General features: G+C 38.8%; 1 protein-coding gene across 1 annotated transcript in view; it reads left to right on the top strand.

The window, feature by feature from the left end:
* SNX25 (sorting nexin 25) overlaps window positions 1-14,475 on the top strand; it is a 78,700-nt gene that overhangs the window by 32,716 nt on the left and 31,509 nt on the right. Inside the window, exons 4-6 of the mRNA XM_061474041.1 lie at window positions 1,486-1,658; window positions 2,451-2,637; window positions 6,610-6,680. Of these exons, the coding sequence (XP_061330025.1) occupies window positions 1,486-1,658; window positions 2,451-2,637; window positions 6,610-6,680 (431 nt within the window). The remainder of the gene's footprint in view (window positions 1-1,485; window positions 1,659-2,450; window positions 2,638-6,609; window positions 6,681-14,475) is intronic.

Below are 14,475 nucleotides of genomic sequence, written 5' to 3'. Positions count from 1 at the left end.
GGCTGAGAGTATTCTCCTGCTCCTTCACGATGCTGAACCAGATCTAGCCACAGGCAAGAATCTGACTCCATCAAAAGCAGCAAGATGGACCCTGACTCTGAAGCATTTAGTCTGATGGAGGAAAACTGTGGCTTTTTTCCCTAGTTGATTATTTAGTGGTGGTGGTGTTTGGTGTATTTTGTTGTTTTTTTTTTTTCTTGATTTATTTTTAATCTCTAGTGATTTATTAGTATGAAACATGACCATATGCTGGCTTGGGCTTGCTGATCAGAAGACTTGGCTTGAGGCAATTTCTTCTCTGAATGGCTCTGTGAACTCTGCATGCCCAAGATGCTCAGATCCAAGCCAGTGTTGTCACTTGATTTGGCCAAGAGCTGGTGCACCAAATCTGTGATTTGGCCAAGGGGCTACTTGGGTGGGACTTGGAAGAGGAAGGTTCAGACCTATTAGACTGAGCACAGCCTGAAGCCCAGGGCCTCTCATGCGCTCTGGGGTGAGCTGCTGCCCACAGGGGTATTGCCCCAAGGGTAGGGTTGCACGCGCGCACACACACACACACACACACACACACACACAAACACACTAAGCCCCTACAGTTTCATGGTTTCCAGTTTCATGCTTTATTGCCTCCTGATACTATAACAGTATGGTTGGTTCTCACTTGCTGAACTCCTGAGCAGACTTGTCTGGCCTAGTTTCTTTGGCTTTTGAGAGTCAATTCACCTCTCCCTGTTTGCCATCATGATGCCACCCTCTTTTTCTAAATCGGTGGGTGGGCTTTTATAATCTTTTCCTAAATTGGTTTTCCACTTACAATGTAGATGGCTGATAATACCAAGTCTGTTACTATATAGGTGTCTTGCACAGACCAATTTCATGTAGCCTGCAGGTGGCAAGTTGAAAACTGCTGTTCTGGTAGAAGTCGGGTCAAAGAGGCCAGTTATGTACTGGGAGATTTATTTGCCAGAAACAAAGGGAAGGTGGTAACTTCAGTATCTTAACAGGTAGGCCTGTTTCTCAAACTAGATCTGATCTCAAATCCTCTTCTTAAAGGTTCAGGTCTATAATTAGTTTGCTCTACAAAAATGTGTTTGCTTATTGAGTTTGTCTTATTAATCGTTCTGAAAAACCGGACAAGGTTTCACTCAAGTTCAATGATGGAACAATTGCTTTTTATTCAGAGAAACTTTCTTCCTCCCACTTGCTGGGTTCTCTTATAAGCAGTTTTAAAATACTGTATTCCTGTTTTGTCAGGTGAAAACATGGACAAGACAAAGGAATTTAGAAATGAATCTTAACATTGTTATGAAAAATTAGTAAGATTTGAAAAACATATATGGTTTAAAATGATCTTTTTACTTACGTTACTTACCTGATAATAGATTTTTGATATTTTATGTATTAGTGACTAACCATGATACAAGTGGTATGTTTTTCCTCTTTTCTTCATTTCTCACCCCATTTTCCCCTCTCCCCCTCCCCCAGGCAGGAGGATCCACCAAGACCTTTTTTGCTGCACCCTTGCTTGAGGAACTTTGATGAAGAAGTAAGATTCCTGCAAAAATGTTCTCAAATTCTGGTGTATTGTCTTCTGCCCTCAAAGGATGTCCAGTCTGTCAGCTTGCGCATAGTCCTTGCAGAAATACTTGCAACAAAAGGTAGATCAAAGATCAGAGATGATTAATCATTTGCACCTGTACAATAGTAGTAATTACAGACCTGATTGTATAAGTCTTGATACTCTGCTTTTAAATTCTGAAATGTAATTTCTGTGATAACCAGTTATGAGTTTGTATTCTCAAAATCAAGCATATACTTACTTGACTTTCCTGACTTGATGCTGGGCTGTTTAGCACCTTTCAGGATAAAAAACAATTTGTCCATTACATTCTTCTAATTCTTTTATAGAGGAACACTTTTGCAGTCTTCTGTGGCAGTATATTTAGTGATTTTATGAATTCATATTTTATTCAGATACATAGAATCCATAGACTTAAGGATGTGGTTTTTTGATGGAGGGTTTTCTATTTTGCTTTTTAACTTAATCAGCTACACTTTAATCTGATAACCATTTTTTGTGACTGAAGTCAAATTCAGAAATTAATGAAGTCTCAAATATATTATGTGATTCAGTTTGCTTTTAATTTTAATTTTTAGTGACTGTAATGTTATAGCCTTCAAGGCATACAGCAGAAAGAACAAAAACACTTGGAATTTTCCAGATAGACCTCAGTTTTGTCAATGTACATCAATTTGTGTAATAGAATAAGCAAACAGTTTTGTCAAGAAGGTGCATGCAATCTCAAATGTACTGTGTAGTTCAGAAGAGTGGTTTTGGGTTTTTATCAACTTGCATATTTATTTTTGCCTTTTATCTGCAATTTTCTTTTGAAGGACAGCCATAATTCTTCAGTATAGGGATTTTGTTTTCAAATATTTTTCTTCTCCAGTACTGAAACCAGTGGTGGAGCTGCTGAGTGATCCAGATTATATTAACCGAATGCTACTTAGCCAGCTGGAGTACAGAGAACAGATGAATGAGCATCAGAAGAAAGGCTACACATATGCTCCTTCTTATGAGGAGTTCATCAAGCTCATTAACAGCAGCTCTGATGTTGAGTTCCTGAAACAACTGAGGTATTTAACATTTCACTGTAGCTCATTCAAAACTAAGCATGCTTCTTTTCCCAGATTGTAACTGAGATTTGAATGAACTGTGATTTTTCTTTTTAAATTCAATTTTAGGTTTCTTTTTCCTTTGGTGAAGCAGAGATGGTAAGGATGATAAGCCACAACATTTGATAAATCTCTATTATAGTCAGCTTTTTAGTTTGATGGCAGAAAATGTTAAATCTGTTTAGTATACTGGAGATGACTGTACTATTGAAAGACATACCAGACCCTTCTTTACAGCTTGACTGTATGGAGTTAGATGAAATAATATGTTTAATTTCCACTAGTGTGAAGTTACCTCCTCATTATCTTTATGAAGTGTAGCTGGCTACGGTGATCTGGTGATTGTGAACTGTAGTGATCCTATGGACACTTGGCATTCAGAGCAGCTTCCTGTGATTCTGTGACATTAGAAGAGGGGTTTGAATTCCAGCACATTTTGCCACTGAATCAGATGTTTTCCTGGACTGTTGCAGAGAGGTGTTTCTCAGTTACATCCAAAAAACCCCAAACCACTCAGTTCCTACATGTCGTGACCGAGTTTGATGTTTCTGTTCTTTAATAGCATCTGCTTGCTTTCATACTAATCCCCCCCCCCCATCTCATTTCTTTCTTCTTCCATCTTTCATCATAACATGAGATACTGCATGCATTCCAAGCCTGCTTGCCTAAGTACAAGATGTTTATACTTCTCTTCATAGCTAAGCTGTTCTTCCTCTGGTTTCTGAGGAGAGGATAATGACCAAGTGACTGGGAAGCAGGGAGCAGAGGTCCCTGCTGTTGTAGGATCTTTGTGGATGTCCTTGAGTTGGTTTTGTTGAGCACACCAAAGCTTTGGGGGACAGTTGAAGCTATTTCCAGCCTTTATTCTAATTTGCTACCACCAACCAGAACTGGTGGGTTTTTTTCTCTTCCCTGACTCCCTTCAATTGCTGCTGCAGGTCAGTTGTCTCCCTTCCTAAATGGCTGCAACAACATCTGAAAGACACAAGCGCATTGATCCCTTTTGGTGCACTCTGTGTCATCTGTTGTGACCCAGACCTTTTATTAGACTTGGCTTGGTCAAGCCAAGATTTGCCAAGGTGGAGGATGTGGGCTGCATAAATAACATCTTGCTTTCTCTTGTTATTCTCTTTGATTCTGAAACAATTTGCATTTCTGAGGTAGGAAAATATATTTAGGTGATGGTGAAATGATTCTGTTGCTTGGCTACTTATTGCTCATCTGCTGTAAAATTTGGTCTTTACTCTGGGCCAGTGTGCCTTTCATGAGAGCAGAAATTAGTCTCTATTAGACTCTGTCTAAAACCTAATTGACATCACATTTATTAGCGTAATCACACTAATGGATCTGCTTGTTCAAAAGAAACCCAACTCTTCTGTTGTTGTTCAGGCACATTAATGCTCAATGTGCTCTCTTTTTAGCTGATAGGTCACTTTAAATTGTGTTCTATAATACCAGATAGCAGATTTGCTTTATGAAATAATGTGGTTTTGGCTGCACTTAGGTTTTTCCTTTCTAGCCTGTGGAGTTCCAACTACCATCATCTTGAAATGGGTTTCTCTACGCCCAACAAAATGTTGATCAGGCTGAGCTGATAGTATTTGAATGGAAAATGTCTGAGAAAAAGTTTTTTTTTTGTGTGTGTTTTTTTTTTTTTTTTAAAGAGAAATAGCATTTGATTTTGGAGGCAGCATTCTTTCTTCCTCTGTATAGAGCTGATCTCTGGGAAGGTGGTTACGCAGTGTTCCCCTGTGGGATGAGGGATTCCCTTTCTGTTTGTTTTCCAGCACTGTGGGAGCACCCAGAGGGAAATGGTCACACCTGTAGCCATCTCAAAGCTGTGTACTATGTTTTGCAAAGCTTTCATGATTTACCTGTGAAAGTTTACAGATTTATGTCAAGAAAACCAAACAGTGGTCCCTACATGGGGATGGGGGTGGTGGGAAATGGGTGATTTTTGGATGAACAAACTATGTGGTATTTCAGATTGAACCACAGAAACAATGGGCAAAGAAGGGACTAAAAAGGAAGAAACAAATAAGCCATTGTGCAGTTATCACTCAGAAGTGTGGTTAGACTCAGCTGGAGTGATCAGAGTGGGAAGAATGTTTCCAGTTCTCCTCCTGCAACAAATAAATTGCCAGCATGTTGTCCTTAAACAGGTTTCCCACTTAGATGCTATTCTGGGCAATAATACTATTTATTAAAAATTCTTTTTCTTGGTTTTATTTGGAAATCAATTTTTGGTGCCTGTTCTAAGCCAATGAAAGTATGGCATTCATGAACTCCTGTTACTCCTAATGTTGCCGTGTAACATCTTGGTAAAGAACAGATGCAAGTGGTAACAATTTTCTGTACAGGCTTAGCTTTGAGGGAAATTTATCCCAAGGCACTACAGTTGCTGGGAAACTTGTTATTTTTTTAAACATCCCTTCCATGCTGTATCTTTGCAGGTTAATTGCTGTGTATTTACTAAAATAAACATAAAATAGCGTGCTCAGAGGAAGAGGCCATGAGGCAGAGACAATCCTTTCCCCAGACTCTAGTCTGACCACAGTCAAAAAAGTGTGGACTCCTGGGTGCTCCTTGATGTATGCATGAGCCCTTACAGGAGAGAAGTCCCTAAAGGCATCCATCCAGACTGATTTCACTGAGTTTTAATAGGTCTTACTGTGATTAGAGCCAGGTATCTTTTTTTTCTTAGGGTAAGTAGGAAAAAGTCCCCAGCTGGATCAGTGCAAACTTGTGGATGAAGGGTGTTTTTTGCTCTTGGCCAGGAAATGGGAAAAGAGTTGGAGGGTCTGTGTGTTGGATCTCCTTGTAAGCAGGTGTACCAGCTCTCTGCCTTGCAAATAGCCTTCCCTGAAAGGCTAGTAATAGTACTAGGATTTTCTAAATCATCTTTCTGTCCTTGCTTAGAAGCATTAACTTCAGAAGAAACATTGTATTGATTTTCTGCATTGCTTTTAGGGTTTTTATTTTTAGTATTTAAGTGATACAGGAACTACTTATCAATTTTGGAGGTACTTTTGAATTCAGGGTGCATCAATATCTGTAGTGGTCCTCTAACTTTTGGTCATTCTACCTGTTAATAAAACTTACCCATGTTGTTTTTGTGGAAATATCCCTTTCATTTTTATAAGGGACATTTGGGGAGCTGATGTTTGTTTTCATGAGAAGTTGGGTTTGGTTTTGATGTTGGTTTTTGTTTGGTTGGTTGGTTTTGGTTTTGTATTTCCCCTTTCTCCTTTCATAAGGAGTTTTCTTTCTGAAAACTTGGATTTGTTTGGAGGTAGAAAAACCCTCAAGCCAGAGAAGGGATCATTCTGTGGTTAGCTATGAACATCCTTCGAAGTCACTCTGTATTTACCTTTGTTGTTGCTTGTCATGAAGGGAGACAGAGGTTTATTCCTGTTTTATTAAGTTTCCATAAAATGTGTTGTCCCTGTTTCTTTCAAGAAGAAAAAGTTAAACAGGTAAATTTCACCTTGATTCCCCTCAGATTTACATTACTGTGGATAAATTGGAAGTCTGTCACAAATGTGGAAGAATTCATGTTTTCTTCCTTGTCATATTTAATGTTAAGAGCATGACTTCACATTTTGTTCACTGGATACTATTAACTGGCTGTGCAGTGCTAGCAGTTGAGAGAATAGGGGAGTATTATTTTTAGCTTGATGTTTTCGTTTTGTGTCAAGTTAACCTTTTTTTTTTTTCCCTACTCTACTCCATATGCACACTGCTCCTTAGGTTGCAGATATATTGAGAAATGACCCTGTTTCCAGGTGAGGAGGAGGTGGAAGGCTTTTGGTTTTTATCTATTGTTAAGTGTGCTGTGTGAAGAACACATTGTAAAAAAAAAAAAAATAATGTCCTTTATTTCTTTTGTTCTTTTCTCTCCTCCCTCTTCACCCTTGCTGTTTTTAAAACTAGGTATCAGATTGTAGTGGAAATAGTTCAAGCAACCACAATCAGCAATATTCCCCAAGTGAAGAGGCAGAAAGGTAAGATTCTGTTTTGTTAAGTCACATCTGTTGTTTTTATTTTGAAAAGCTGCTTGAACTCCCAACATACATATGCAATCAGTGTGTGTGGGATTCTTTGACAGATTTTAGGAACGCTATGTGTTTAGTACTTCAGTTCAGTTTCATTTGTCTGGTTCTTCCAGAAACTCCCATGATGTGATTATCCCCCCATCGCATCTTCCTCTAAGCTGATGGATCATGAGAAAGTTCATGATGCATTTATTTTCAGAACTTGATGCAACTAGGGTTTTTGGCATTACAACTTTGTATGCTGAGCATCTTCCTTCCTCTTTGTTCTTCATACAGTCCGCTCTTCAAAGTCTGTCTGTTCTGCTTTCAAAACACAGAAGAAGGAATGATACAGCATAATTGTCAGATTTATTTTGACTGTTCATTGTATTATGTTTTTGTGTTGCAGTAGAGTGCTTTTAATCCTTCTGCAGTTTTTTTGCAATGCCTGCCTTTTAAATTGTGTGTACATCTTACATTTCTATTTATATTTATTATATATACTGCTTTTTATGGTTCTCAAAATGTACCAAAACTGTGGTATATCTTCAGGAGATTATATTGATGGCAAAATTGCAGACCAAATTTTTGCTTGGACGTATATACTTAAGGCATATCAAAACATAATTAAAAGGCAACAGGCACTATAAATTAATTTATTTGTAAATAAACAAATCCTAAGATTTTTATATTTTCATATATTCTCTACTTGTCAGGTTAAAAAAAAATCCTTTCGTAGCTCTTTGTATCACAAAGGAAAGCTTTTAAAATGTAATGAAATTCAAGTGTAATGAAAAATGCAGAAACAGAAAATTAAACATGCCATGGGGGGGTTAAGTAAAATAATCTTTGCATGATGGTATGAAGAGTTTGGGGTCCCTGCTCAAGTTTCTGAAAGTATAAGGTTGTCAACACTGATATGCCTTTAGTTTACATTCTACAATGTAGATGTGCAGACCTGTAGGATAAATTGCTTCTGTCAAACCAAGGCAAGGAAAAGTAGGCACTGTTTTTTGCTCAAATGTACATTACAGGAAGAGATATTAATATTTCTCAGATGAAAGTTAATTTAATGGAAAGTCTGTTTCATAAAGTTAATAAAATGAGAACAGGGAAGCTAACTCTGAGTACGTTATGAAAAATCAATCTTTCTAAGCCTGTATTTCCATTTATGCTGCCATTGGTCTTTGTTGTGACAAGAATTGACTTAGGGAATATTCTTACACAGTTTGGGTTTCTACAATTAATTTCTGTCTTGCTCTCCTCTGTCTCACTTGAACTTACCTAGTTAATTGTTCACTGGTCCAAACCCTGAACAGAAGATATTTTTGTGAAGCTACAAGTGCCTGGGACTGCAGAATAGACATAAAGATTTTTGCTATGTATTCTGTCAAAGTAAATCTGGTTCCACTTGTACTGTGATGAAGTTGGTTCTGCATTTTTATGGGCTCTTGACTTTTACCTGTATTAAAAAAAATCCAACAGAAATTCCACTAGCTTGAACTGAAACTTTGTGTTATGGTATTGACTTTTATTATTAGTTTAGTCCTATGGCAACCATGTATGTCATTTAAGAGTTGATTCCCAGTGCTGGCTATGTTAGCCAGTGGGGTTATTGTGTCAAACCCTCTTATTTCTTAAATAGCCAATGGTTATTTGCATTGTGCCTGAAGAAAAAGGTGACTTTTTTTGCTTGACACATGTGGAACAGTATGTCCAGCAGAGGCATACAATACAATCTCACTATAGTTCACACAATTTAAGGAAGATCTCTAATCTGTTATTCTGCCAAGGTTTTCATCTACCAAAAATTTTCAGGCTCAGTCTATGTACAGTAAACTTTAAGGGGGCTAGCAAAACTGTAAAGGGTTAAAATCTAGTCCTGAAGGCTTTTTTGTGTCTTTTTTTTTTTTTTTTCCTGAACTAGGTGGAGACATTTTTCCTAATACGATAACAAATCTAACATATTCCTGAATTTTAGGAAGAAAAGCTGAAGGAAAACTGTGCTACCTTCCTTAAAACAAAAGAAAGCCAACAAAAAAGCCCACCCCAGCTCATTGCTGATAAAAAGTTTGTTGAACTGTTTTAGAACAGATCATCACATTACATCACCTTTTGATGTTTCCCTTTCTGGCTACCCCTGTAACAGCTGGGTTTCATGGGGAATAGCTAAATGTAAGCTTTATGCCAAGTGGAGGTGTGTTTGCGCAATCTCATTCTGTCTTTCTCTAATCTGTTCCCCCAGTACCTGCTGCATACACATAATAATGCATGAGCATTGGTGTTCAATGTATACAACAGTCTCCCCTTTCATGCTAGTAAATGAGCTCTTGCTCCAGCGTGGCAAGAGATAGTCTTACTGCTAGCTGTTTCCTCTTTCCTGTGGCAAAGTTAGGTCCTAATTGTTTCTTTAGTGCCTGGGTGTTTAGCTAGAGCAGTGGAACTTTGGGTGGCAGTGGTCTGTTGAGCCTGATACTTGCTCTCAGGATATGAGTAGAGCAACTGTAAAATAGTATGCGCATGGATATAGTCTGAGCCTCCATCAGTTTCAGGCATTGGAGCTTCCTGAGGCAGCATTTGCAATAGAAAAAGGTACAGCAACAAACATGAGGAGCACTTTAGTGCAGCAGGAGTGGCCAGTACTCTGGCACAGTGGGTACTTAGCTACTGTCTAAGCAGAGTAAGTGTTGTGCAGGTACGAGACTAACACTAAATATGCCTGAGCAGGATCGTGTACCTTTGCTGTTGGTTGAGGAGAAATAGTTAAGTCTCTAAAACTGACCAAAAATTTTTGTTTATAAAAAGATTGGGTGTCTATTATTAAAGGATGAGTAGTCTGAGGACTAGGTTTCAGGCTGTTGGCTTCTCATATGGGCTACAGTTGCCTGACTTCTTTTACTGTTTTGTCTGGTGATAATGAAGCATACATTTAATGTTGGTCCCCAAAGGGATTGGAGAGGAAGGCTTGTCCCTCAGCAAGGACAAGGTTCTTTACGTTTAATTTAAATAGTGTTGGTGCCACTTATTGGCAAAACATTTAGCCATTAGGCCCCTTTAATAAAAGCACAAAGTACCTTAAAGTGCTTCTAAACATCATTGTATTTACTCCTCAGTAGTAAAAAATGGCATATTATAGGGTCTTTTTTTCTTTTCAGACTTCTGTCATTTGAATCTTCTGGCATGTGAGCGTAGGAGAGCAAACGAAAACGTACAAAAGCATCTGATTCATGTTAAGCAGTAAGTTTTTGCATTTGACTCCCTGAGAAAGTCAAATGTCTTAAAAGGCTGAGACACAAAATAATTTGAGAGGTTCATAGAATGATGCCTGTTGGGGGTGGATGATGCAGCTTCCACAACCAAGAGAATTGCTTTTGGCCATTGCTAAAGCTGAGTAAGAAACCTAATGTAGCATTACTTTTTGAAGAGGTGCTGATGGGTTTATTTTGGAGTGGTGCAGCCCACTCTAAATAGAAGCTGTTATCTTGCATGCTGGCACTCCACTACTTCCCTCATTTGCACTCACACAAAAGCACTGAATCTGATGTGAAGGTGTATCTGCATTACTTCTCCAAACTGTGTTCTTCTATGTGTCCTCTTCCAAAATGGTCAGTCAGGGTCACTCCAGCAGTGAGTGTAGGCATGGCTGCAGTGGTGGGCTGTTTCGGTTGTTTTTTTTTCTTTTGGTTGGTTGGTTGGTTTTTCCTTCTCTTTGTTTTTTCTTCCTACTGATAGTTTTAGACAGTCTTCCTCATAGTCACATGTGCTCTGGTTGGAAGAATCACGTCTTTCTACATCTTTAAAAGTCTCACATCAGCTTGCCCTTTGATAAGTGGTCATTCCTTGGAAGTAGTGAGCCAAATTTGAGCTAACTCTCAGGTATTTTAAGGTGGTGGTTGTTTTTTTCTTAATTAAAAATGAAGGACTAGAAATGCTTATCTGAAAATAATTACTGCATTTTGATTTAGTTCAAGCAGTTTGTCAGGACAAATAAACAGGTCAGGCATTGTAGCATAAGTGAGAGAGGATCTGAGCTTCTAGAAGCAAGCGTAGATCTTAATTTTTCTAAATAAAAAGCTTAAAATTGTGAAATAGCAACAAGGGAAGTTGATACAATAACTTGATATTTGTTATAATGGGAATAAGAAACACTTTAAATACACTAGTTCTAATTTTAACAGATGTATTTTTGCTTCTTCTCTTGCTGATGTCATATTACAGGATCCTACAAGTATTTGGCAAGGATTTGCAATTTTGCTAGCTGCTTTTTAAAATAAAAGCCCATGAAGGCATGTACCTTGTCTTAGGGCAACAGACAGCAAATATCTCAACAGATTTTCCCCTGTCCCAGGCACCATGAAGGGATTTGTTTGGTTTGCCTTCTCATTTTCTGTGTCCTCTGCCTTATACGTGAGTTCACAGCATGACCGGAAACCATCCTTGGATGACGGGATGGAACTGTTTTTCAGACACCGTGTTGTAGTTGATCCCAGAGCACTCCTGTTGAGAAAACTGCTCCTTTTCAAGTAGGGATTGCAAGATGGATCAAATAAGCAGCCGTTTCTGTATAGAGAGATCTGCTGTGTTGCAGTAGATTTCTCCTGCTGAGTGTTCCCACTCTGCATGTAGATACCCACTTTTATAAGCGGAGCTGACAGCTGGTACAGAAACAGAACTGTCTGTGGGCAGGCTTCTTAGGTGCTGTGGTTCCCAAAGAGGCTTGAATGTTTTGCTTTAAAAAGGGACTTTTCTTTTAGAAACTGTGAGTCCAAGCTACCTTGGGTGTGTAGGTTGTGATGTGTGGGTTTTGTCAAGGTGATAATTTAGAGTGAAGTGAGATGGGTACTTCTGCATTCCAGCACGTTACAGATGCCATTTAACTTAATTATGACAAAACTGTAGTATGATTCCTTCCCCCACCCCCATCCTCCACATAGGGATAAACATGCATACGCAGTTATTTTTGCATAGCTTTTTGCCAAAGCTTAAAGAGCTGACATTATGCATGTCGTGCTCAAGGAGTAACTGTGGAGGGAATTCTTGTGGATGAAGGTGAAAGTGGCTGTAATCATGGTAGACTTGTTTGTTTTGATTTGTGATTTTTCAAATCAGTTTGGTAGAGGAAACTTTTTTTCTACTCCTGAGTTTCTTTATGTGCTTTAGTGATGGTAATGCATCTTGTCAACGGTGGTTTGGAGAGATGCCCATTGGTGAAAGAGGGAGGGGAGAGGCTGACTGGTCAGACAGAAGTGACCAAGGATGCATGCAGGGACCTACAGACAGAGACTACCTGTGTTGGATGTTATTTTATTGTATAGTATGTACTTACTCCCATGCTCAAATTTACCTTACCGCTATTTTGCTTTTGTTTTGCTCAGCTGTGGCTGTGAAATGGGAAGCTGCATTGCACTATCTATTGCTAATGATCTGTGCCTAAATTCTCCATGATATTCCTTTAAATTCCTTGCACCAGATCTGTTGCCTGAAGTGTTTGGGCGTTAGCAGTTTTTTCACTCTTGTCTGGCCATGCTAGAGCTGGTTTTCCTTTGCTTATACCATGGGCAGAAGGAGCCGTGTGTGCTGTTCCTCTCGAAGTCTGGCCTGCTCTTTCAGAATTGGATACTTTTCCAGGCTTACATAGGTTTGACAATGTGTAAATAAAGCAAAGTTTCTGCAAGTTCAGAGACGTTTGTAATGGTTGGTAAATGATATATATGGAAGGTTGCAGTTACTGTTTGCATGAAAATGTTAAATTGGTATTTGTTACCGAAGTACTTCACAGCATTAAGTAGGCGCTGCATGTTCTTAGCTTGCATAAAAGAATGTAAAAAATGTCTTGCAAAAATGCATACAGTGGTGTACATGCGTGTAGCTCGTTCAGAGATCAGTCAGATGAGTCAGTCCGGTTGTACAGGCAGCCAGGTGGCAGGTGTCTTTATTTCTTGAAGCTGTAGAGGAACAAGAAGTTGTACTTTCAGTTTTAATCATGTTTTTGTCATACATACCTTCGAATGAGTTGTATATGTTCAAGTGAGAAATCTTTGCTTTATGCTGCTACTATAAACAGAAGGGACAGTTCATGCAGCACTACAGTATACTTTAGCTTGTGCTTTAAGCAGGCTTTCCATATGTCTTAATTTACATTATTTTTCTTGTGGGTTATAAAGTTTGTGTGGCATTTGTTGGCATGACTATTGTTTGCAAGACCCAACATTCTAACTGAAGAACAGACAGTGTGAATATGTACTGCAGTTCAATGTATTTAATGCATAAAAGCTGACCAAATAGCAAAACTACAAAAAAAAATAAGGGGGGGGGGGGGGATTAGTTCTGAGGAATCCATTTTCAGAAATTTTGTTGGTGGATTCTAAGATCTTCTCCTGGCCTATCTCAAATCAAGGTAGTTACGGAGTGATTCAGAAGAAAATGTGGAAGCTTTGTCAGAAATCATTGTGGGCGTGCAAAAACGGAGTGACAGAGATTTGTAGAGATAGCTTAGCTTTGAGTGCTTGGTAAGTTTGAGCTCATCTGGACCATTTGCATTTTGATATTTTACAGTGCAAATTGAATTACCCACAGCTGTGGATTGATAAGCAGAGTTTGAAATTCTGCTTTTGGTACTAATTGCATTGGGTGAGCTTGGGAAGGGTGCACAGTGCCCCACTGAAGTTCCACCGTGGCACTGCATGTCTTGTCAAAATTTCCCCTGATCAGGAGAATTATTTTGGAGGAAGTTACTAAATGACCCTTTGCTCCTTTGAGGATGGAGGCCCTGCTTAGCTGTTGTGGGGAGGAAAAGCCAAAGCAGAATCTTTCTTGTTTTGCTGATGAGGGGTGATTTTATTTGTTTTTAACAATAATTAAAAAAAATATTCCTCAACTGAGATCAGCTGTGAAGTTATTAATAGTTAAAATTGTCCAAAGGATGCATCTTCTTCTCTTGTATAGTGACGAAACAGCATATTAATAGCATGTATCTATTCCTTTTCCTTTTATTGGAGCTGGCTGAGGGGTATGTGAGTAATTGCAAGTCTTTTCTTCCATAACTTTCTGGTTTTATTTGGTTTATGCAGTGATTCATGGATGTATTGATAATCAGCTTTGCTGATACAAAGAAATGGCAAAAAAGGCTTTTAATTATATCAGTACTTTGGTGGTGGGATCAGGCAAGAATAGATTAAAAATAAAAGTTGTCTTTATATCTCGAAATACCTTTCTGATAGGGCTTAATGTGGAAAAACCCAGAACATTTCATATCTGAAAATCAGAGAAGTCTCAAAATCTTGAAAGGCGATTGGGGTTAGGAGAAAACCAGTGATATGCCTAATCCCTTGCCAGCTAACATACAAATGCTGCTCCTTCTGTTGTCCATTAGCTTATCTTTCGTACTTAGGGAGAGGAAAGTCATGTTCAGTGTTTGTCCAGGTTTCCACACTATCTCTCCTGCACTGCAGTGCCTTAGCCACACTTTGTGCTGTGCTGCTCTTCATCAGCCTCTTGTTTACTCTTAAAGGCATTGCTGCCAGGCTTTCAGGGTGACTAGTCCTGTTTATCCATCTTCATCACTCTGTCCCGAGTGTTTCTTACATGGGGTTGGCTCCTTATGGATATGAAATGCTGAGTGAGGCAAATGTTTTATGAAGGATTTTTGTTAATAAAGCAATTATTCACAGGAAGCGGATGGGTTTTAGGGCTCATTAGTCTTCCTGGAGCCTGCTGCAATTGCAGGATGATAAGACTGCAGGTAAAACAGGCATGATTACCTTGA

The sequence above is a fragment of the Pezoporus flaviventris genome, unplaced genomic scaffold, assembly GCF_033815535.1.
Source record: "Pezoporus flaviventris isolate CSIRO_AGI_PZ_B2104156 unplaced genomic scaffold, CSIRO_AGI_Pfla_v1 ptg000002l, whole genome shotgun sequence".
Lineage (NCBI taxonomy): Eukaryota > Metazoa > Chordata > Aves > Psittaciformes > Psittacidae > Pezoporus > Pezoporus flaviventris.
Note: the sequence above shows the minus strand (reverse complement) of the source record. Positions and strands in the feature narration are given on the sequence as shown.